General features: G+C 34.8%; 1 protein-coding gene across 1 annotated transcript in view; it reads right to left on the bottom strand.

The window, feature by feature from the left end:
- Positions 1-25,073, bottom strand: part of PTPRN2 (protein tyrosine phosphatase receptor type N2) — a 1,504,085-nt gene that overhangs the window by 844,093 nt on the left and 634,919 nt on the right. The window contains exons 7-9 of the mRNA XM_051961686.1: positions 15,421-15,672; positions 12,825-12,865; positions 10,778-11,163 (exon numbers count right to left, since the gene is read on the bottom strand). Coding sequence (XP_051817646.1) covers positions 10,778-11,163; positions 12,825-12,865; positions 15,421-15,672 — 679 coding nt within the window. The remainder of the gene's footprint in view (positions 1-10,777; positions 11,164-12,824; positions 12,866-15,420; positions 15,673-25,073) is intronic.

Here is a 25,073-nt window from a genome sequence, read left to right as displayed (position 1 = left end):
CTTTTCCTTATGGTAAGGGTTATTAAATTTTATAATGGATAAGTAAGGCAGGTTCTGCAATCTTCTTCCCTAGAGGACTTTAAAAATAGGATAGATTCTCATCTATCCAGATACCTTAAATACGATTTTGCCTGAAGTTAGGAGAATGGACAATAAGATTTTTGAAGTCCCTTTTAATTCCAATTGCTTAAGTGATAAATACTAGAAATATGCCTAATATTTTATGGTAACATTTCTTTAAATTATGTATTCTAATTAAATTCTCATAAAATATGATGCTGTCAAAGATGACGATAGTAATGACATTTTTAAGGCTAGTCATGTACTAAATAAATAAATGGTAATTAGGAAGGTAAATGTATGATTTGCAAATTAACTGATTGACTTTTCTGAGGTGAGAGAAAACTTAGTTGACATGAAGAAAAAGGAGGAAGGGAATTTATAATTAATTTTCTAAGTGCAGAACAGTAGAAGATATCTGTGGATAGGGGTAGATCCAGAGGAAAACTATGAAATGGATAACATTTGTTTTTGCATCTTTCCATTAAGTATATACTTATCTTTCCTCCAGAGATATACTAGAGCAAACTCTAACAATAGGCTCTTAAAGAACCTATTCTTAAATTTTCAGTGTAAACATTTATATCATAGAAACCAGTAATTGCTATAAATAAGGTTTGATTGATTGATTTTTTTATTTTCAAGACTTTAATAAAGTGTTAATAATGCAGATTAAACTAGAATAATGCACATATTTTCTTTCATCCCCTGGAGAGTCAGCTGTTTAAACATTTGTCAATATATCCCTGTACTGGGCTACAAACATTGCTTAAGCTCATCAGGCTTAAGGAATGGAATCAACACTACAATGGAAGCCTAGTGATTCTAGGTTGCTGCTGTTGCAAATGATGCTGATGATGAAAAAGAGAAAGATAAGAAGTTGAAGGAAGAGGAAAAATAGGAGAAGCATATATATTGTACTTTAAGGTTTATAAAGTGCTTTAAAATTATTATTTCATGTAGTCCTCATAACACTCCTGACTTTCTCCTTGACTTCCCTTGACTTTCCTTGAGTTCCTCTATAAAACCTTTGTTCTTGTTTTTCTCTTCCTAATTCTTGACAACATTCTTCCCTTGTTCCCTTATCATATCATTCCCTATCAATATCTATTTCCACCTAACTGAAATCTATCTAAGTCTATCTAATATTCCTCTCTTAAAATAAATACATTGAAGATGGACAATGATCTGGATTCAGGAATAAACTGGTCAAAAATTACCAGCATGATTGCATTTAAGAAATATATAAAGAGAGGAATAACTGGAAAAGTGGACAGACCAGACATGCATCAAGATTGAGCAACAACAAATAGACAGCTTTGATACTATACTGCTGCACTAATTATGTTCTGATATGGGAAAGAAGGTGTCCCAGAGGTTAGGTATTGATTCTCCAGAAGGATTTACTAATCTAAGGAAAAATTAAGACTGTGAAGATACTACTTATTCAATAGTTCATTTTACTTATACATGTAACTGGCCTATTTGAGGGTGATTCAATTCCCTTCAACATGACCCATCTTGCTCATCTCATATAACATTAGAAGAATAGGAGTTCTAAGGATAGAGCCAAGATGGCGGAGTAAAGTCAGAAAGATGCTTGAGTTCTCCCATTTTCCCTCAAAAACCACATGAAAACAAGCTTCTGAAAAGAGTCTGATGGAATGAAATCATTCTGTTGCTCAAGATAGACTGAAAAAAAAACACAAAAAATGTCAGTCTCATTGAGATGAAAAGGGTGTTCAACCCAGGTCAGCTAGACTCTGGAAAGTCAGGGAGACCATCTTAATTACAGCAAATCAGCAACTAAGACCATCAGTCTTGGTTCAGTAGAGGAACAAATCAGTGGAGCAGCCCCCAGTACTAGTTGAGAAGGCAAACTCTGGGAAACCAGGCTGTTTCTTGGAAAAAGTTGCCACACTACCCTCTACAAACACAAGAAGGCCCTGTGCTTAAAGCCAAAGCTCAAAAGTAAACAGGAAGCTTGGGATAATACAACCTTTACCTCAGAAGCAGAGCTTCATCTTAAAAGCAAAAAAAAAAAAAAAAAAAAAAAAAAAAAAAAAAAAAAAAAAAAAAAAAAAGGAAATAAATACCAAAAGAAAAGAAAAGAAAATGAGCAAGAAACAGAAAATAACCTTGTCTATAGAAACCTACTATGGTGACTAGGCAAACCAAAACACAAACTCAGATAAGGATAGAACTATAAAAAGGTAAGTAGGGAAAAATAAATTTAAAGGTTAAACTGTTTATATCCCTAGAGAAGAAAACAATTATCTGTAATTCTTGCAAACTGTATCTGTCACTGGGGCAGACAGAGAGGGGGATCACTTGGACTAAGGGTGTAGTTGTGAATGGTTCCCCATGCGATGATATTAAAGGAAAAGACATTAAGGGATGGGAAATGGGTCTGCACTGGAAAAAAGAGGAAAGTAGAGGTATAATGGGACTACTAGTTCACATGAAAAGCTTCAAAAGACCTATTATAATCCAGAGAAAGAAAGGAGGGGGATGAGAATTTTCTGAAGCTTGATTTCATCAATTTTGTCTTTAAAAGGGAATAATTTGAGGGCAGCAAGGTGGCGCAGTGGATAGAGCACCAGCCCTAAAGTCAGAAGGACCTGAGTTCAAATCTGATCCGAGACACTTAACACTTCCTAGCTGTGAGACCCTGGGCAAGTCACTTAACCCCAATTGTCTCAGCAAAAAAAAAAAAGGAATAATTTAATCATTCAGTTGGGTAGAAATTTATCTAATCCTACAGAGAAGTAGGAGGAGAAATAGGAAAAGAAAAGGGATGGACAGGATAGAAGGGGTAACTAGGAAAACACTAAGGAAAAAGTCAAGAGAGGGAAGGGGTAAGGGTTGATAGAAGATAAGAGAGTGGGTGGGGTGGGTAAAAAACACACACACACACACACACAACTAAGAACAGGGTAGAAAGAGAACAAAAGTATATACAGGGGAGAAAATAGGATGAGGGAAATCCAGAGCTGGTAATCATAACTGTTAATGAGAATGAGATGAACTCTCCCATAAAATGGAAGCAAATGGCAGAGTGGATAAAAAAATAGAATCCTACAATATGTTGTTTACAGGAAACACATATGACACAGAGAGACACATACAGAGTAAAGGTAAAAGAATGAAACAGAATTTATTATGCATTAATTGATGCATAATAAAAAACCAGGAATAGCAATTCTGATTTCAAATAAAGCAAAAGTAAAAATATATCTTATTAAAAGAGATAAGGAGGGAAAATACATCTTGATAAAATGTACCATAAATAATGAAGTAGTAACAATACTAAATGGGTAGAACTGGCAAATTTCTAGAGAATATTTTAAGCCGGATACAGGAAGAAATAGACAGCAAAACTATTTTAGTGCGAGACCTCAACCTTCCTATCTCAGAATCAGACAAATCTAACCACAAAATAAACACTAAAGAAACTAGAGAGATTAATAGAATCCTAGAAAACCTAGATGTGATAGACCTTTGGAGAAAATTGAATAGGGACAGAAGGGAATACACCTTTTTCTCAGTAGTATATGGTAACTTCCCAGAAAACTTTAGGAAGTAGAATAGGCAATGAGAAAATAAAACTATCACTCTTTGTAGGTAATACCGTGTTTCCCCGATAATAAAACCTATCCCAAAAATAAACCTTCCCCTTACTGTGTAAGATTCCTCTAAAATAAGTCCTCCCCTGAAAATAAGCCCTATTGAGATTGCTACTGTAGTGAAGGTGATCCCCTGCGCTACACGCTACATTACGGTACCCTCTGTATGTACCGTCCCTTCCCCCCCACCCCACCCCTCACTCCCTTCCCCCCCACCCCCCCACCCCCGCCCACTCTTTGTGCAAATCCTGATGTGTTGTATAGGAAATGACGATTTTGGTGGGTGGAGGCAGGGGAGTGGAAAAGGAAAGGGAAGGAGAGATTGGGGGCATTTTGCAATTGCGATTGAGAGGGATTTTCAGCTCATGTCTCTCTCTGCTAGCTGGCTTCCTGTCGCAGCTGCCCATATTACTATCGCAATCTTTTTTCACCTCTTCACTTCAATAAAGTTTGAAGATTTTTCCCTTAACCTGAATTCCTGACTCCAGCTGATTTTAAATATGCGGTCATTACAGTTTCCAAATTGATAAATGGTCAAAAGATAAGAACAGACAGTTTTCAGATGACAAAATTAAAACCATTTATAGATATATGAAAAAATTCTCCAAATCACTATTGATTAGAGAAATGCAAATTGAAACAATTAAGGTACTACCTCACATCTCTCAGATTGGCTAAGATGACAGGACAACATAATGATAACTATTGGAAGGGATGCGGGAAAACTGGGACACTAATTAATTCACTGTTGTTAGTGGTGAAATGATCCAACCATTCTGGAGAACAATCTGGAACTATGCCCAAAGGGCTACAAAGTGCATACCCTTTGACTCGGCAATGTCATTACTGGGTCTGTATCTCAGGGAAATCATCCAGGTGCACAAGTATCCATATGTGCAAAAATGTGTGTAGCAGCTCTTTTTGAGATAGCAAAGAATTGGAAAAGGAGTGGATGCCCATCAATTAGGGAATGGCTGAACAAGTTGTAGTATATGAAGGTACTGGAATATTATTGTTCTTTAAAAAATTATGATGAACAATCTGATTATAGAAAAGCTTGGAAATATTTACATGAACTGATGTTGGGTAAAACAAGCAGAACCAGAAATATATTGTATACAATAACAGCAAAAATGAATGATAATCAACTATGAAAGGCATGGTTCTTAGTGGTTCAGCGATGCAAAGCAATCCTAATAGATTTTGGACAGAAAATGTCACCTGCATCCAGAAAAAAAGAACTAAGGAGACTGAATGTAAATCAAAACATGCTATGTTCAACTTATCTGCAGGATAATACACTATGACCAAATGGGATTTATGCCTACTTTTTTCTGTTTTTGTATCTTTCCTATGGTTTTTCCTTTTTCTCTGATTATTCTCTCCCAATGTGATTCATAAAGCAGTGTGTATTAAAAATAAATAAAATCATGTATTCTGATGGAAGTGGATTTCTCTGACAAAGAGACTTAACTGAGTTTCATTGGAGAAATGATGGACAGAAACAGCTACACCCAAAGAAGGAATACTGGGAAATGAATGTGAACTATTTGCATTTTTGATTTTCTTCCCGAGTTATTTTTACCTTCTGAATCCAATTCTCCCTGTGCAGCGGGAGAACTGTTCGGTTCTGCAAATATGTATTGTATCTAGGATATACTGCAACATGTTTAGCATATATAGGACTGCTTGCCATCCTGGGGGGGGGGGAGGGAGGGAGGGGAAAAAACGAAACATAAGTGATTGCAAGGGATAATGTCGTGTAGAAATTATCCTGGCATGGATTCTGTCAATGCGAAGTTATTATAAAATAAAATTTATTAAAAAAATAAATAAATAAATAAATAAATAAATAAATAAAATCACTACAATAAAAAGGATAGATCTTGTAAATTTTTAAATAATTTTTATTACAGTATTTTATTTTTCCAAATACATGAAAAAATAATTTTCAATGTTGAGTTTTGTAAAATCTTGTGTTCTGAATTAAGAAACCTTTTTAGTAATGATCTTAATCTTTTAACTGATATGAGTCAATTATTATCAACGATAATCAATATTTATGTCTACTAATATCGTAAACAAATATTTACATAGCACTTAAAGGTTTGCAAAGCAAACATTACAAACATTATCTCATTTAATCCTCACAACAACCCTGGGATGTAGGTGACATTATTCCTATTTTACAAATGAGAAAGTGATTTGCCCAGGGTTTCACAATTAGTAAGTTACTGAGGGCAATGTCAGGTCTTCTAGATTCCAAGTCCATGTTCTGTTTCAGCTTTAGCATAAGTAACTTGTCCAAGGTCTCACAGTTTTATCCATGCATCTTTCCTTCCTTCTTTCCATTCATCCATCCATCCATCTATCCATCCATCTCTATATCTGAATGAATTACTAAGTTATCTACTATGTTCAAAATATCATGGTCTCTGGTTTTTTCCTGTCTTGATTTTTACTTTTCTGAAACTCAAGATGTTAGTAATTATACTATTCACTTTTCCAAAGTAAATTCAACTACATATATCGACTAGTTCAATATATCTAGCTTATTCATATGTATTAGAAGAAACAGGAATACATGCTTTGAGGTAAGTGAAATATCTGTCACAGAATCAGAGCCTTTCAGAGAGAGGGATTATCATTAGATTATAGATGTGGAACTCAAAGGAACATGAGAGATTAATGAGTCAAATCATTTTATTTAATAAATGAGAAAACTGAAGCCCAGAGTAATAAAAATGAGCTGCTCACATATAAAGAAGTGGCTGTCAGAATTTCAACCTAGGCCCTCCTCTCAACAATACCAGACATGTGCCTCAAAACCTAAGTGACTTTACTCAACCCTAATCCAATTCTCTTATGAATAAGTGATGGAAAGTCCAGAGGTGACTTTGGTCACCATGGTCACAAAATAAGTACTAACACTAAGGCTTAAATTTCCTGCTTCCAGGTCCAGTTGTCTTTCCACCATACTACATGACATCCTTTCCAGCATCAAGTTCCACACAAGTCTAGCTGCCCTAAATCTTTGGAAAATTTATTGAATCTGATTAAGAGTCGGTTTCTTTTCTACTGAGAAGAAAGCAGGCCTTTGTTTATTTTATTCTAGGCTTCAAAACACATTTCTACCCTGTGATCTCTTCGTCTCATCCTAAGATTAAATGGGTCAAGCATAAGTTAGTAAAATATTCTTTCTTGGAGTACAAAGCCTGTTCCTTACTCTGTCTTAACTAAGCTTTTCAGTTCATAAAGAGGATAAAAGTGAAAATGACAAATCATTGAAGCAAATAGGAAGCCATTAAGTTATATCCTATTGTATTAGAAACTGCAAAAGTCAGTATGATGTCCTGGCAAAAATGAGACATTTTTCTGTCAAACAAATTTTAATGGAAAAAATATAGAACATGCCAGAGACCAAATCATAGTCTAAAGTCTAGTCTGGATCTAATGTTCTTCATTTTTTAATGTGTCATACATTCCTTTGCTAGGCTGGTTAAAAACTATGGTTCCTTTTTTAAAAAAACATTTTTTTTAAATTTATAATCAAAGGAAATGGTACATTTTATTTAGATGTTAGTGAAAACAAAGATACAATTTATTTTCACATCTGTTTTGCCCCTGAAATCAATATTTTTATTACAGGTTTAGAATCTCTTTCTTAGAGATTCTGGTTAGCATCATCAAATATGCAAATATGTAAAATGTAGATAATAGCAGTACCTATCTGCCGGGATTATTGTGAGAATTAAATGAGATAATAAATGTAAAGCATTTAGCACAGTGCTTGGCGCATAGTGAGTGTTATGCAAATGTTAGATGTTATTATTATATTAAATAATTATGATCCTAATTGTTTTTTTTTTTAAGTACAAGGTTATCTTTCACTCATAGAGACATTTTCTAATCACTTCTATCCACAATCCCCTTCTCCCCTAAATTATTAAAACAATCCATTATTTGGTCCACATAGTTGTAATCTGAGCTCCTAGATTTCTCTCCAACTGAAAATTTAAATTTGTTTACTACCAAGTTAATAAAGGCAACAATCTGTAGGTATCAGTGATAGAAAAACATTAGCTATAATACCATCCTTTGGCAAAGACAGAAACACTATGGAAGTAAAGCCTACTTTCTTTTCACTATGAATTCAGCAAACAAATGAAAAGGCAAAGGAGAAACAAACAAAAGGAAACCAATATAATCTAAATGATGGCTTTCTGCTTCTAAATGATATTTTAAATGTTAAATATCCAGGTCTAAAGACTTTTCCCTTTGTGGGAATATGCTAAAAACCCTCACTAATAACAGCTTCATTTTCTACTGGAAAGTCACCAGCAGCCAACAGGAAAAGGTCCATTTTGACATCCATCTCTCCATCAGGAAGTGCTGAGGCAGCACCTGAGAGGCTTTCCTTAGACAATTGCCTGCACTGAAACTGTCATTTCACTAGTGAGATTAGCCCTGATGTATAGTATGGATTGGTATGGATTGCCTTGCTCTAAGCTTCAGAAAGGTCAGTAGACAAACAGCAGGAGTCATCTATTGTTCTCCCTTTTGACAAGTCAGCTGCCATTTTGACAAGTCTTTAAAACTATCAGAAATCTGTTTCTTTTAGAATTACATGGAAATGTTCATCTCTACTTTGAGGCACAATTAAAACTCAGCATCTCAGCAATAAAGCCTGCAGCTCTAGACATTCTCAAGCCACATATGCAAAGCCTGGGCAGCCAGAGAGACTCTAATATAGTGAATGAATCACCTCTGACATCTGTCCCATTGACTACAATCTCTCTGGAACCATAGAAAGACAGAAAGTAACAAGCCTCAAGCCCTGGCATATGAAAACAGGAGGCTTCTTAGTCTAATTGCTATACAAAATAGGCAAATTGACAAAAAATGTAAAGGGTCATTTTATAGAGCAGACAGATCTGTTTTCCAAAGGTTTTTCTATATAAAAAGCTGTAGAGTGATATTTAAAATGAATACAGCAATATTCCATACTGATCATCACATCTAATCACAGGAGCATCTATCTCTGTTTTAATAACTCATAACAATCATTAACAGCTTATTAAGTTTCCACCTGACTTGGCTATTGTCAAATGAAAATAATTGACAAGGTACCTGTATTAGGGATGCTCATGCCTAAAATTCTCTTCTTACTCATCTCTTCCTCATGGAGCCCCCAGCTTCATTCAAAGATCAAATCAAGAGCTCTTTTTTACAGAAAGTTTTCCCTGATTTTCCCAATATTACTTCTGTCATCCAAAAAAATTACTTATATCCAGTGTCTAACATACTGCCAGGCACATGAAAGATACTTAATAAATACTTATTGAAGTGAATGAAATTAAATTACATGATATTTTTTCAATAAAGACCACAAGGATAGAGACAAATGATCAAAAAATGCATATTTTTTAACAAAGGGGAATAAATCAAAGCTGCCTTGATGAAAGGTCCTGTTGGGTAAAAGAAGTCAATGTGTTTTCTTATATAAGATTGAACATCTTGACTACTAGAACTTATTCTTAAAACACAATCAACAAAAGCTGAAAATAGTCTTGTATTTCAAGACTATCAGAATTCAAGCAAAAGCTGTCATCTCACCATGTGGTCCAAAACCAAACCACAACAAATTTTCTGTTCAATTCTGGTATGGAACCATTTTCTCTACTAATGATATTACTGATAGCTGGGATGCCGCAAGAACTAACACATGCTGGTAGATGCTTGTTGTGAATAATGAGAAAGGCAAAAAAATGTTTGAAATTATTGCCAGAGAGACAAATTTAAGTTTCACGTAAACTTTTTTCCTCATTGCTCAAAATCATTGAAAAGTCAATGACTTTTGAACCTCTTTTATCTACTCTAATGCCGATATGATGATCAACCTTAACAAAAATGAATCTACTTTTTAAAAGGAAAGGGAAGAAATGAATGTCTGAACAACTGAACATATTTTTTGCTTTGAAATACTGCTTTGATTGCTTGGAGGAAAATGGCATATTTTAAAAAAAATGAAATATAGCATCAAATGTCAGATTCATTAGTGATATAACCTGCAAAAATGGGGTCCACTGCTTCTAACTTGTTGGGTACATGGTGTTTGTATTTCTATTCGTGTTACTTTCAGATCAAAATGAGATAGAAGACGGAACACTTTGTTACTGTGATTCTTTTCTCCCTTGGTGCATGACTCACATCCTGCTATTTGGGATACTTTGATGTCAAATATTTAAAGCCTGTAGTCCTCTAATGGAGGAAAAGAAACTAACATATAGCATAAGTTATTAGAACATCACCTACCAGAACTTTTAGCAAGTTCAGTCAAAAGGAACCCACAGCCTTGCTCTAAGAGAATAATGAATTCTTCTGTTTATTTCCCTTCTACCTGAAGCAAACTTTCAGCAACACAAAAGCTTCTGCTGAATTCAGAAACAGAAACTGTATCATCTTGAATATTGATATTGCTACTGCATCAGCTTCAGTCTCTACAGTTTGTTTTATTGTCTTTTGGTTTATTTTTTTTAACTGAAACACAAACCCATGTGCCTTTCAAAAGCTGTCCCCCATGTTTGGATCACTCATCCCTCTTCTGATTTTTTTAAACTCTTAGCTCCCTTCAAGCTCAGGATTAATGACATCCCCCTACATATTGCCTTTCCTGATTCTTATTTTGTATATGTTTTCAATTTACTTATTTGTGTAAATATTACTCCCCTCTTAATCCTGCCTCGAAGAATGTGAGTTTTTGATGAGTGGGCACCATTTATTAGTGGATTTTTTTGTCATTAGCAATTAGCATAGTACCTGCAAAGCAGTAGATTCTTAATAAATGCTTGTTGAATTGAAATAACTTGAGTTCCCTAAAACCTACCCCAAAGATATAGCTCAAATGTCTTCATTAGACAAAATTTGTCATAATACATCTTCCTATATATCACATAATACATACATATGTATACATACTCACATATATATCTATAAACACACATATAAGTATATGTGTGTGTGTATAGATACATTATATACATACATATATATATATATGCATAAATAAGTAATTTGGGTTTTCTACTTACTCTTTTTCTGTCATAATGTAACCATATTCTTCCTCATCAGAAGACTTTACTTCTAATTGTAAACCTTCCTCAGGAATTTTTGGAGGTCCTTCGGCAAGCCTTTCATCTTGTTTCGGAGTACCCTGCATCCAATCTTGAAACTGAAGGAATTCATTGGCCTCAGGGTCAGCATTTGGCTTCTTCTCTGCTGTCAGTTCTTGGGAATAGGTCTTACTTTTTACATTTTCAATCCCTGCATTCTCCTCTTCAGAGGAAAAGGAAGATTCTGTATCTTCTGATTTTTTGGTCTCTATTTTAAAGGGTTTTTCAGAAGGGAGTCCTTCAGGCAGATATTGAGTCTCCTGCTCATTCTCCAGGCTCCCCAATTGGGTATCCAAAGCTTTTACCTGGTAGGATGAAAGAAAAGCCGACTGTGAAGCAAGTTTCTGAAGAACAGAGCACTGTGGCCCAGGAAATTCACAATAATATATATTTCATTTCAGTGCACTAATGAGTTAGCATTTTAAAAATGTTTTAAAGTTTACAAAAAGTTTTATAAATATTATCATTTTTATCCTCACAATAATGCCACAATAAATATCTCCTTTTATCCTCACAATAATCCTGAAAAGTATGTCTTATTTTCATCTCCATTTTGAAAATGAGGATACCGAGTCTTCCTTATCACTTTATTCTAGAAGCTAAAGAGAATATAAGGAGAAAGACAAAAGTCCATTGAAAGGATATGCATAGTAATTTAAATTGATTAACAAATATTCATCTTTAACTTCTGCTGTGATAACATTACCACATTACCACTAATGCCAGGAGTCAGTATGACACAGTGCTGGATTTGAAGTCGGTTTGCTATGGACACTTGCAGTTTGACTTTGGGCAACTCCTGAACAGCTCTGAATATAAACTTTGACATGCTAAACTCTAAGGTTCTTTTCAGTTGAGTCTACAATCTTAGATCAGTTTCTTCAAAGAAGATTAGAAGACATTGAATTAATAACATGAATGCAAAGAATCATAGAGCTACAATTAGGCATGACTTCAAATGTCATCTAACTCAAGTCAGTTGAGTTCGATTTTTGTAGATGAGGAAGTGAAATCCAGGAAGACAAATAATAAACAAAGTCATACAAGTAGTGATTTTGAACTCAGATTTTCTGACTCTAGAACTAGCCTACTTTATATGGGAGTACAAAAGGTTTTAAATGACCTAATAGCATACAAGGCTGGCTACCTTTTTGACTCATTCGAAAAAAAAAAAAGAAGTAACTGAACATATCACCAGTTTTATATTATTTTTACTATGATAACACATTTCCCAAAATATAAATAAAATTCTGGGATTTGTTTTATAATCATATGTACTATGACACATTTATTGTATAAAACAAAAGAAAATTACAACACAAATAATGGAATCATTTTCAAATTATTTTGAAAATTAAGCAGAATGATCAATCTCATTAAAAAAAACTTATTTAAATTAGGATCCAGGATGGAGCTAATATATACTATTTAAGGTACTATATTTCATTGATTTAAATGTAAATCAAAAATACAAACACACTTTTATAATTCATCCAATGTGTCTAAAACATTTTCTTACCTTTTATAATATTTTAGTTTATTTAGTATATTCTATCTCACTGCAATACTTCCTCAATATAGACAAAACATTTTCTATTATCTAGCCAAATACAGCAGCTGAAGATTTCTCTAAAGGGAAAAAATGTTGAACTACTTTTTTGAGAATATCAAAACCAAAAGAAAAAAATGAATGCATTATGTTCCGAATGGACTTCAATTCATACAGCCCTGCACAAATTCCAAAGTCAATATCAGTTCTGTGTAAATAATGCATTCTTTTTTTACTGGTCACATGTTTTTAAAATGAAATTACTCCGTGGTTTTATGAACTGATAACTGCAGCATTAATTTGTTCTGCCGATTTGCTTCTGAGGAGAATTGTTATATCATTTACAGCCATAACCCGGGATTAATAAACATCCCCATGACATGTAATATTACAATGAAAAAAAGAGAGAGATTTTACCTTCTCATCAACTCTATCATCACTTTCCTGCAATCTGCTACCTGTAAAAGATATGAATAACTTATCAACATTCTCATCATTTTCATATCACTGCAAGATGTCATATCATATTTAAATCAGATAATCATACAGCATATTCCCTTATAGTGCAGATTGGAAATGAACTGTTGTAATTAAAAAGATAAACTAAATCTACTTGGAATGCAGGAAATAGTGTTTTTATTCATTCAAGTGGGAGAGAAGCTGAGGGATATACATCCACTTCAGTCATACATCATTGCCCAACTTAGTATCTTAACTCTTCTTACCCAAAGCAACAAAAAATAACAGAGTGCCTGAAAGTCATTCATATTTATGCAATAATAAAATAAAGCCCCAAACACAAGCATACAGCAGTGTTAAATTGACTTTTCAGAATAAAAAAGCTTTCAGATGGGCAGCTTTAAAGTTACTTGTTGACAGTATTATATGCTTTTTAATAAAAGCATTCTGGAGGTCTGAAATTCCATGCTTAATCTTTTTGTTTATTCTACTTTGTATAGAGAGGATTGTTTTAATTGATATTTGTATTAATATCAAGGTAATAAAATAATAAATGACTTTGAATAATGGGAAGACTTTTAATTTTTTAAATAAAAAAAAGCATGTACATGTTTAATGAATGATGAATAGTGGAAAAAATAGTTCTAGCTCTTCAAGCACAAGGAATCGCTAGGTGGCATGGTGGATGGAAATGCAAAGCCTATGTAGTCAGGAAAACTAATTTTCTTGAGTTCAAATTCACCTTCAAACAATTACTAGCTACGTGATCCTGGGCAAGTTGCTAAGCCCTGTTTGCCAAAATTTTCCTGTAAAATGAGCTGGAGAATGGACATGACTAATATATGACTGAACAACAAAAAATTTCTTCAAAACTAACCATAGGCTATCTGAACATGGGAACATGTTTTATGAGTTCCTTTGTATAACTCATCATTTATAGTATAGGTTTCAGAATGACAGGGAAAGACAATGTGGAATGTTGGAGGGGATGTGGGAAAACAGGGACACTGATACATTGTTGGTGGAATTGTGAACACATCCAGTCATTCTGGAGAGCAATTTGGAACTATGCTCAAAAAGTTATCAAACTGTGCATATCCTTTGATCCAACAGTGTTTCTACTGGGCTTATACCCCAAAGAGATACTAAAGAAGGGAAAGGGACATGTATGTGCCAAAATGTTTGTGACAGCCCTGTTTGTAGTGGCTAGAAGCTGGAAAATGAATGGACGCCCATCAATTGGAGAATGGTTGAGTAAATTATGGTATATGAATGTTATGGAATATTCTTGTTCTGTAAGAAATGACCAGCAGGATGACTACAGAGAGTTCTGGCGAGACTTACATGAACTGATGCTAAGTGAAATGAACAGAACCAGGAGATCATTATATACCTCAATAACGGTACTGTCTGAGGATATATTCTGATGGAAGTGGATCTCTTCGATAAAGAGAGCTTATTCAGTTTCAATTAATCAAGGATGGACAGAAGCAGCTACACTCAAAGAAAGAACACTGGTAAATGAATATAAACTGCTTGCATTTCTGTTTTTCTTCTCGGGTTATTTATACCTTCTGAATCCAATTCTCCCTGTGCAACAAGAGAACTATTCGGTTCTGCACACATATATTGTATCTAGAATATACTATAACCTATTTAAAATATAAAGGACTGCTTGTCATCTGCGGGAGGGGGTAGAGGGAGGGAGGGGAAAAATCGGAACAGAAGTGAGTGCAAGGGATAATGCTGTAAAAAATTACCCTGACATGGTTTCTGTCAATAAAAAGTTTTTTTTTTTTTTTTTAAAAATAGAGTATAGATATCTAATCAACATTTGTTTATCCAATGGAAATTTATGCCATTATACAGCTGACTTTGCCAATAATGGAAACATTTTCTCTCTGAAGCCAAGCCAGGTTTTGTTCTAGGCAGGAAAGTGGACACTCCCTGGACCTTGACCCTTATACAAAGAAGATCTATAGGTAGAAGAATGGCAGAAAAAGCTACCAATCCTTAATAAATCTAAGCAATGACCAGCTTATCAGGAAGCTCAGTCTGGAAGAAAGAAGGCCAGGAGAATCTCACTTGACCTTCTCACTCAAGTAGAATGCTATTGTCTGGGAGTAAGCTTTGACGACTTCTTCATGGAGCCATAGCATAAGACCAAAACTAGAGTAATTTTTTTTTTCATTTTATTGCTCCCATAGATGAAAGCATCCACTCTCAGAATCCAAAATACTATTATTATTTTTTTAAAACCTCACTCTCTGCACAAAGGAATTATACATCCTCAGAGATGGTAATTTGCTTTTCAACATAATTGCTTTAGAAGATTTAGCCTGTTCAAAAAGCTTGTAGCGGCAAAGTTCAACCAGATAAAAATCATTACCACAAATCCCTTTCTCCCCAATAGAAACCATATCTCAGGTTTCAGATAACCCCTGTATCTCTCACTGACACCTTGATACCACCCACTTCTGCCCCCCTCTAAATAAGTATACAAAATTTAATTGACTATCGATAGGATTTTATTTCATAAAGCAAGGCCTCTCACCTTGTAAATTATCTTCAACCATCAAACCATCTTGGTAGTCTTTTGATTCTGGACTGTTAATCCCTTTCATTTCTTGCTCCCTTTGTTCTCCTTCAGCCTCAACTCCCACAATTCCTGGCACCTCTTCTGTATTTGAACTTTGCATGGTCTCTGCAATCATATCAGCCACCTTTGCCAGCTCCAAAGGACTCAGATTATCCATATTCCCCTGTTGCTTCCTGAAGTCCTTCAGAACATTCTGAATTAAGGTTTCTGTATTACCAAAAGAATACAAAAAAAATACTTGTTTACATGTTAATAGAAGAGAAAGGGTCCTAGATTTCAAGAAGAGGATAGGGAATAGGTGGGAGGAAGAGGGTTGTCCATTTTTCAGGATGTAAAGATGGAGGATGAAGGATAAAAATCTACAAATCATGGAGGGTTGGATGTGAAAAATTGTATAAGTTCTTCATTCTAAATCTAACTCTGCTACTTGGCTTGCTCAGGGGACCTTGAGGAAATGATGTCCCCTCTCTCAGCTCCTGTTTACTGGGGAAAAAAAAAGATTTTGTATCTGTTATTCTATTTAAAACCTGGTTGACACTGGAAAAAGTTTCTTATCACCTCTAAGCCACTGTTCCTTAACTGTTAAATGAGGGAGCTGTCCTGATTAGGAGGTGCCTCAGTAGTCCCACTGTATTTAGACCAGGCCTCTGGCTATGTTTCACTTCAATGGATTTTTCAGCATGGCAGCTGGCACTCATCCCTCTACTCTTCTATGCTCTTCCAGTTTAATACTCAGAATAAAAAAAAAATTCTCATTGTTTCAGGACAGAGGATGTCATTCTATTCCCTTACGACTCCAGTTGGCATTCCTGTAATTTTCCAAAACAAAATGTCCCTTCTTTGACCACCACTTCCCAATAAGTGTATTATCTTTCTGAATTAAAAAGTAAACTCTTTGAGATCAGAGACTGCTTTTTCTTTACTGATAGTTTACCTGATGGTTAACAAAGTAACATTTGACATGTATTTAGATACTTAATCAATCTTTTATTTTTCATTCATCCATTGTATTGAATGGCCTGTAACATCCTTCTTTTCTCTAAATTTATGACCTGATTAGATTCTGTCCTAGTCTTTTTGACATTATTCTTCACCATGTTGAATAGCAATGTTGTTATATAACACCCATAGAGAATTCAGAAGAACATCATACAATATTTTCTTCCCTTTTTGACCAATGGTTGGAGATAAAAGGCGGAAAGTAGCAGTCTGGACCCATGGTTTCATCACTATAAGGAACTCTGAGTGTGCAAATGCTTTCCTTAGATGTAGATAGTCATCTCATCTATAACTTAAAATATCATGAAATTGCCTAGAATGCTGACAGTTTAAATGGCTTACCCATTTAAACTCTTAGCCCAGCATGTGTCAGAAGCAAGATATGAGCATAGACTTTACTGATTCCAAAACTGCTTCTCTATGCATTATATCACAATGCCATTTAAAATTTTGATTAATGATTCAGAAAATGAAGCTTTTTGGGTATTAAAGAAATTTCCATAGGATATGATCCAAGACTTGTCTTACCAACATTGGAAGACTACTATTCAAAGAATGACCAACTGTTTCTGCCTTCCATCAAGAAGAGAAAGAAAAGAAAAGTAACTTAAGAAGTAGCATCAGAGATATTGGATAACATAACATGGATTTTAAAAGGCAAATAAAAATGTTTCATAACATTATAATGAGATTTGAAAATCTGGCTGAAAGTGACTCAATAATTCAATAAACATTTATGTTATACATTGTTACAGCTGTTGAAATATATAAAAGGTTCTGATAACATAAAGGTGTTGATAATATAAGACAAAAATGAAAACCAGTATCTGTTCTGAAGGAGCTTACATTCTACTGGGAAATAAAATGTGTTAAAAAATAAGGAAGTAAAATAATTTTGGGACAAAGAAAGTACTAACAACTCAGAAGAAAAAGAAAAGTTTCGTGTATGAGATTGCATCTGAGCTCAATTTTGAAGGTACCAAAAGATTCTAAGAGAAGGAAATAGAGAGCAGGTCCATTCTCATCATGGAAAAGAGCATAGAGTCAAGAAACTGGATGCTGAACTGGTGAAACAACATGTAGATCAGATTGGCTGGAATATTTGGTCCATGAAGGGAAGAAATAGGAAATAAATCTGAAAAGGTAGACTAGAGAAAGCTTGGGAAAGAATTCACACAAAAATCCCTTTTTTCAGTCTTCAATTCAATAAAATCAATCAAATAATGGTATTACAATTAGTTCCCATGCTTAGTACTGGCCCAGATACCAAGATCTTTTTGATAGCTGCACCATTTCAATAAAGGTAGAGATAAATCAGAAACAATTTAAATCTTTCAATTTCAAGCTCAGGATATTTTTAGTCAATTAACAAATACTTATTAAGCATCAATTAGAGGGTCAAACATTGTGCTAGGTGCTGGGAATTCAAAAACATGAATGAAATAGTCTTTGCCTTCAAAAAGCTTGCATTCTTTTAGTTGAGGTAACAGGAACATAAATAAGTTTGATTCAAAAAAAAAATACAAATGGTGCAGGAAGAAGGAAGAGAGGCATTTAGTAGTTGATCAGATCAGGAAATTTTTCAAGTGGAAACTAGCCCTGGAACTGAGTTTTAAATGAAACAAGGGATTTTAAGAAGCAGAAAAGAGTGCTTACTTTTTACTAGAAATGTCCATAAGCTATAATAGAAGTAAATCTAGGGATTATCCTTTCACCAATGCATTGGACTTACACATGACATTCAAGTGATTCCCCATTTTATAAATAGGCTGAGGTTCCTTTTCCTTGGGAAAAAAACATTTAATCTGAATTTTTTTTGTTTCATTTTGAGATTGGTTCTCCCATGATGGAAAGATGATTCCATTCTTCTATATGGAAAATTGACCTGCTTTGTTTTTCTGGCCTAGGCTGATTTGCCCTTTCTTAGATAGTCTGGCGGTTCTCTTTTCCCAGAAGCACATCATCTTGGTTCTAGGCTTAGTGTAGAAATACAAAAGGACTTCAGCCCTATTAGAATTAAGAATTCTTGAGCTCAAGCAATCCACCAGTATCAGTCTTCCCAGTAGCAAAGACTACAGGTATATGGCACCATGCTCCACAATCAAACTTTTTCCTAAAACTTCCCATGTAAGTCTGTGAAGGATCTAGGGCTTGATTTCTCAATAAAGGAGGTAGAGACAGAGGGAGAGAATTTGGAACTCAATTTTTTAAATGAATGTTGAAAATTATTTTAACATGTAATTTGGAAAAATAAAATATTAAATTATATAAAAAAAAAGATAGGAACTCAAATGTTATCTAGTCCAGTCTGAATTTAGAGGAGAATCCAAGATAGGTGGAGCTCAGCTAGGTGGTTTCATGGATCCCTGAGTCTAGAGTTAGGAAGATCTAAGTTCAAATCCAAATTCATTTACTAGTTGTGTGAACTTCAGGAAGCCATTTAATCTCTGCCACAGTTTCCTCAATTTTAAATGAGGATACTATTATATAGTATCTATTTACCAGGATTATTGTGAGGATCAAATGAGATATATTTGTAAAATGCTTATACTGTGCTTAGTACATGGAAGATGCTTAATAATGCTTCTTTGTTTCATTGTTTCTTTCTTTTTACAATAGTTCTTACATAAATATTTGCTTGATGATCTTTAGTGATCCTATAACCATAATCTTCCCAGGGATTCTATGTCACTTTTGAATAGTTCTAATTATTATATATTTTTTTCCCTTTGGATGGAGTTAAAATCTGTCTCTCAGAAACTTCCAATCACTTTTCCAAATTTTGTCCTCTGGTACTCAAAAGAACATATCTGATCTTTCTTCTGTATAATCTTTAATATTTCTGCTAAGATTTTTCTTCTCCAGATTAAAAGGCTATTTCTTTCAACTCATCTGTCTATGCCATTTTCTGCATCTTTACCATCTTAGGTCACCTTCTTCCAGACATCTTCCAGTTTATTAAAATGCTTCTTTAAATATGGCATCTAAAACTGAACGCAACACTCACAATGGACACTGTGACTAGGATACTACAACTTTTTTAAAAGTCATCTTCCATTGCACTATTTTTGGCTATTATATCTTAATGGATTTTTTTGAAGTTTATAGTCTCCTAAGGCTCTAAGGTTTTTTTTTTTTCAGATGACTTAAAGTTTATCCCTGTATCTTCCTTTCCTAATTTTCCATGAACCAGAGTGAATTGGAATATTGCAGTAAATTTTTTTAAAAGTAGAAAACACAGAGATGTATGAAAATGTTTAGAGACTTTAAGCAGGCACCTACGTGTCAGAAGAGTTTGCCTATGATCACAAAGTGGGAAGTATCTAAGAGGCATATCTGAACTCAAATCACTCTACTTCAGGTCCTTTATTACCCGCTATTGTCCCTTGGATGCACATTATCATTCTGGGATGGCAAGGACAAGAATAATGATACTTATCATATGAGGAAGAACTATCTAAAATGGCAACGACAATCTCTGGTGAATCTAAGGTTAAAAAAATTTTTTAAACCATACCAACTAAATAAGACTTAGAAATTTTCTATTATGCTACATGTTGAGAAAAAAAGCAGTTCTGTCTTTCATACCCTCCTCCTATCAACCAGGGACAGTGCTGGACTCAGAAACTGCCTTTATAACCAAGTGACAATCTTGCCTGGTCAATAAAAGCTTTATTCACAGAATAATGGATGACAAGAAAACAGAGTTTGAGTTTATCTAGACACCTTACAGATTTTTACAAAGATAAACAGCTTGAACATTATTACATCTTCTGTGAGGACACATTTACACATCTTTACCTTTTAACCAAGTAAGAGGTTTGCTTTTTAGAAGGATTTTTGTGAGACTGTAAAAGAGAAACATTTAAAAGTATTATTTTGCCTCCATTTCTGAAAAAAAAAACTTTTCAAAGGAGAAATACCACCCAGTCACAATAATTCTCTGACTTATTTGTAAAAACTGCTTAAGCCTACTCATTGATCTCTAAAGATTTATTTAGCTTTAAAATGCTATAATTTTATTATTTTCTTAGTATAGTATAATAGATTATTATTATAGACATAGATATAGCATATTCCAAACACTTCCCCTCAAAACATAATAAAGAGAGGATCAAAACCAATTTATTAACTAACTTAGTAAGTCAATTAATTGAGAAGAATATTGAGAAGCAGTTAGTTGAGAGGGCCAGTCTCCAAATGATGACCTTAACTTTACTCAATCAAAAAATATTTATTAAATGTTCTAGGAACTAGATTAAATGATGGGAAGACAGATCCAAAAATAAAATGGAAACAAGCCCTGTTCTCAAGGAGCTTCCATTGTTTTGATGGAGACAAGATGTATGTATGCAGTTATATACAGAATAAATACTTTTTTTTAAAAAATCAACTATTGGATATGGAGAGTGATAAAGTTGGTAAAGCAGGAACGTCTTTATGCAGAAAGTGATGTTTAAGCTACAGCTTGAACGAACTGAGGGAATCTATGGAGCACAGTTAAAAAACAATTGCAATCCATGTATGGGAATGGTGAGAGAGATAACAGACAGGAAGATAGAAGATGGGCTACTACATGTGAAGAATAGAGAGAATACCAATTTGGCTGAACCCTAGAGTGCTGGAAATGAGGTTAGAAAGATATGTTGGAACCAGATCATGAATGTCATCAAAAACCAAAAAGAGAGGGTTATATTTGATCCTAGTGTCAACAGAAAAAAAATAGACTTTTTCAAGTAGGACAGTGATATGGTCAAATCAGAATTTAGGGAAAAATTGTTTTGGCAGCTTTATAGATGATAAACTGGAATGGAGAGAGACTTAAGCAAGGAGACCAATTAGAAGGCCAATTCATTAATCTAGGTGAGAGATGACAGGTATCAAATGAAGGTGGTTAACTGTGTTCTTAAAGAGAAGAGGCTGGATAGAGAAGATGTTAATAGAAGTAAAAATGTCAAGGTTTGGCAATTAATTAGACATATAGAGTGGAGGAGAGTGAAGAGGTGATAATACTGAAGTGACAAGCTTGGGAGACTAGAAGATTAACCGTATCTCTAACAAAAATATGGAGATTAGGTAGAGGGTTAGGTTTAAGTGAAAGATATATAATATAATAAATAAGACATAAGTTTTGTTTGCGATATTGTTAATATTGAGTTTGAGATGCCCAGTGGGTATTTGGTGATAGAGAACTGAAACTTGACAAAATGATAAGGGCTTGAAACACAGATCTGTGATAATTCTCAATAGGTGGTAATTGGTTCCCCCACCTCTTCATTTTATAGGTAAGACCACCCAAACCTGGAGAGGTTATGTAACTTGCCCAGGATCATATAGATGAATATAAGACCATATAGATGAATCCAGGTCCTCTGACTCCAAGTCCTGCCCTTATTCTGTGCCAAGGAAAACAATTTTGACAAGGACATGAAAAAGAATGCTTGCTGGAAAACAGCAGCTACGTTCCTCCCTAAAACTGCCAATTGAGCAAAGAGGGCCCTGACAGTACTATAGAAACAATATCATTATTGCTGTTTTCCCTGTGCTGCTCTACACGAACTGGCTGCTTTACAGAAAACATAAAAGAAGCACTTTGAGAATTAAAGGTGTTTCCTTGTTACAGACACCATTGCTGTTGTTTTGGTCATTCATTGTTCATTCTTGGGAAAGTTTCCCATCAGGACAAGCCACATAACTGAGTGGCTCACAATATAACCTTTTCATTTCTACTTCTGTTGTCTCCCTTAACTAAAAAAAGAAACCACGCTCTTTTCTTTTCCCATGAGTCTATTATATCAGGAAAGTCTTATCTCCACTTCTGCAGGTTCAGTTCCTACAACAAAGAACTAGTTGACTCTCAAACAAAATGGAAATAAAAAGGGGGAAAAACTCACACTGAGGGGGTGGGATGGGAAAGCAAATGGCCACAGGTGCTTTTGTGGACTCCTTTCTAACATGACCTGCAGGTTCTTTCAGTTTTATAAGCAAATCAGAGCTAGAACTACCTCCTGACTTCTCCGCAGTTGCTCTCTGCCTGCAGCACCCAGGGTCACTGTAGAAATATCCATCACCTATACCTGTAAATAGCTAAAGATCAATATGGGGAAAACATGGGAGTAGATACTAAACTATACCAATTCAGAAAAGTACTCATCATTCCATACTTGTTAAGAGTAACTGTGAATATTTACAGAGACATCCCTACTGGAAAGATTCTGAGCATGGGATCCTATTCACTGCAGAGGAATAGTTTTTATGAAAACAGTGAAAGCATATAAAATGTTGTAGTGAAAAAGACCCTGGATTTGAAGTTTTAAGATTCGCAGCTGAGTCCTACTCACTAGTTGCGTGGTCTTGAGCAAATTATTTTATTTGGATTTAGTTTGTTCATGCAAATGGCTGACTGGTTGATTTCAAAGGTGCTTGTAGAGAGACTACCCATGGCTCCATAAAAAAGAACAACAACAACAACAACAAAAAGTCTTGTTGGGGTTGGGATGGGGGAAGCCAGTAAATGATTCCTAATTATAGCATAAAGAGAATAGGCATCTTACTGCTTGAAGGTTTTTCCTCAATTTCAGCCTATGAGTTTCTAGCACACTGTGTCTGCTTCTGCTCTCCAATTGCTTGCCAGCCTTGATCCTTGCTCTGTCTTCAAACAGCCCTTTTTGTGAAACTTCTAGGCTCCTAACCAGGGGTTCTGAACTTCCATTATTTTATTGACTACTAGCTTCTATTTTTCCTGTGGTTCTGGACTCTGTTTTCTACCTGAAATTTCTTTCTCCATTTCTGAATGAGGTCATTGAAGAAAGCAGGAGAATGTCCTGAATGTTGGAACAAGTCCATACCATCAGATGACAGGCTCTTACTCAATATGACAAGAGAGGTGATAATCCCATTAGTTTAGTCCTTAGCACCACATTTTAGCAAAGATATAGACAAACAAGTATCCATTTGAAACTATACTGTAGGAAAATAGATATTCTGCCTGAAGAAAAGAAGATAGGGCTGAGGCACATTAAAATCATTTTAACCCTTGAAGGTGTATCATGAACCACTAAGTCTTGACTTAAAGATGGAAAGGCTGAGCAACAGAATTATAAATACCATCCAAAGCCTTCTTTTATAGAAAGCTCAGCAACTATTTCTTTACTATCATTTCCACATGAGTATGAAACATCATGCTCCCACATTGATTATCTCCTAGTTCTCTACCTCTTTTCAATTTTCTTTTGTATTTTGTCTTTCCCCATTGGATTGCAAGCTCCTTGAGGGAAAGAAATGTTTTTCTTTTCTTTTTTCATTTGTATCTCCATTGCTTAGCACAATGCCAGACTTAATAAATGTTTATTGGATGGAATTGAGCTCAATTGATTAATTCAAATAATGAATCTCCTGAAGTGGTCACGTTATTTACAAACATCCTAATTAGTCCAAGTAATGAATCCTCTGAAGTGGTTGTATATATTTGAATTTACACTATTCAAAGTCATAATTATGTAAACTATGGTAATTGGTTCCAACTCTGTGGAAATATATGGAGATGGGATTTAAATAATGTGACCACTTCATGGGATTCATTATTTGCACTAATCAGGATTTAGCTGTATTATGAGGATTAGACTTGTTTTGTTTGGACCAAGACTGAAGACAAATGGAAAGAGGACTGGATTTGGAGTTAGAGTATTTGCTTTGAATCTTGTCTCTGTCACTCCCTACCAGTGTTATCTTGAGCAAGTCACTGAAATTTTTTGTACTTCAGTTTCCTCATTTATAACCAAGAAAGATAGCCTTGTCTTCCAAGGTCTCTTTCATCTATGGAGCTATAATTCTGTGATCTTAACATCCTAAATGGGATTCCCACAGAAGGAAATTGTAGAATTGCCGATTTGGGCATAAGGAAAAACTTCTTAACAATTAGCATGATTCAAAAAGTTGACTGAGCTACTATCAAGGTAATGAACTCTCCAAAAGTTGAAATCTTTAAGTAAAGACTTCAGAATCAATTAAGTAAGTTAATGGAGGTGGCTCTAAATGACTAGCATTAAAAAAGTAAAAGAAGAGGTTGGAACTTTTTTTTTAAATAGAGCAAAGGAAATACTAAGCAGAAAAAAAGCTTATACAATAAACCCTCCCAAAGGTTCTAGTTAAACTATGGGTAAGTTAAAGCTTTCACAGATCTGTCTCCCAAGTAATTTAGCAGGCTTGCTGGCAGCAAGGAAGGACCAGAAGTTGTTCTAATGGGAAGGTGTAATGATCGCGTATTTTAAATCAGCCGGAGTCAGGAACTCAGGTTAAGGGAAAAAATCTTCAGTCTTTATTCAAGTGAAGAGGTGAATAAAGATTGCGATAGCAAATATCGGCAAGAAAGATTGCGATAGCAATATGGGCAGCTATGACAGGAAATCAGCTAACAGAGCAAGTGAGGGCTGAGCTCTCCTCCCCTTCCTTTTACACTCCCTTGCCTCCACCCACCAGAATCGTCATTTCCTATACAACACATCAGGACTTGCACAAAGAGTAGGCGGGGGCCATTCTTTTCCAAGCTTATATATTAATAGAGTATGATCCAATTACTATTTAGCCTCATGTGCTTGGGACCTCAATGC

Source organism: Antechinus flavipes, chromosome 5, assembly GCF_016432865.1.
Source record: "Antechinus flavipes isolate AdamAnt ecotype Samford, QLD, Australia chromosome 5, AdamAnt_v2, whole genome shotgun sequence".
NCBI lineage: Eukaryota > Metazoa > Chordata > Mammalia > Dasyuromorphia > Dasyuridae > Antechinus > Antechinus flavipes.
This window is presented reverse-complemented; position numbering and strand designations above follow the sequence as displayed.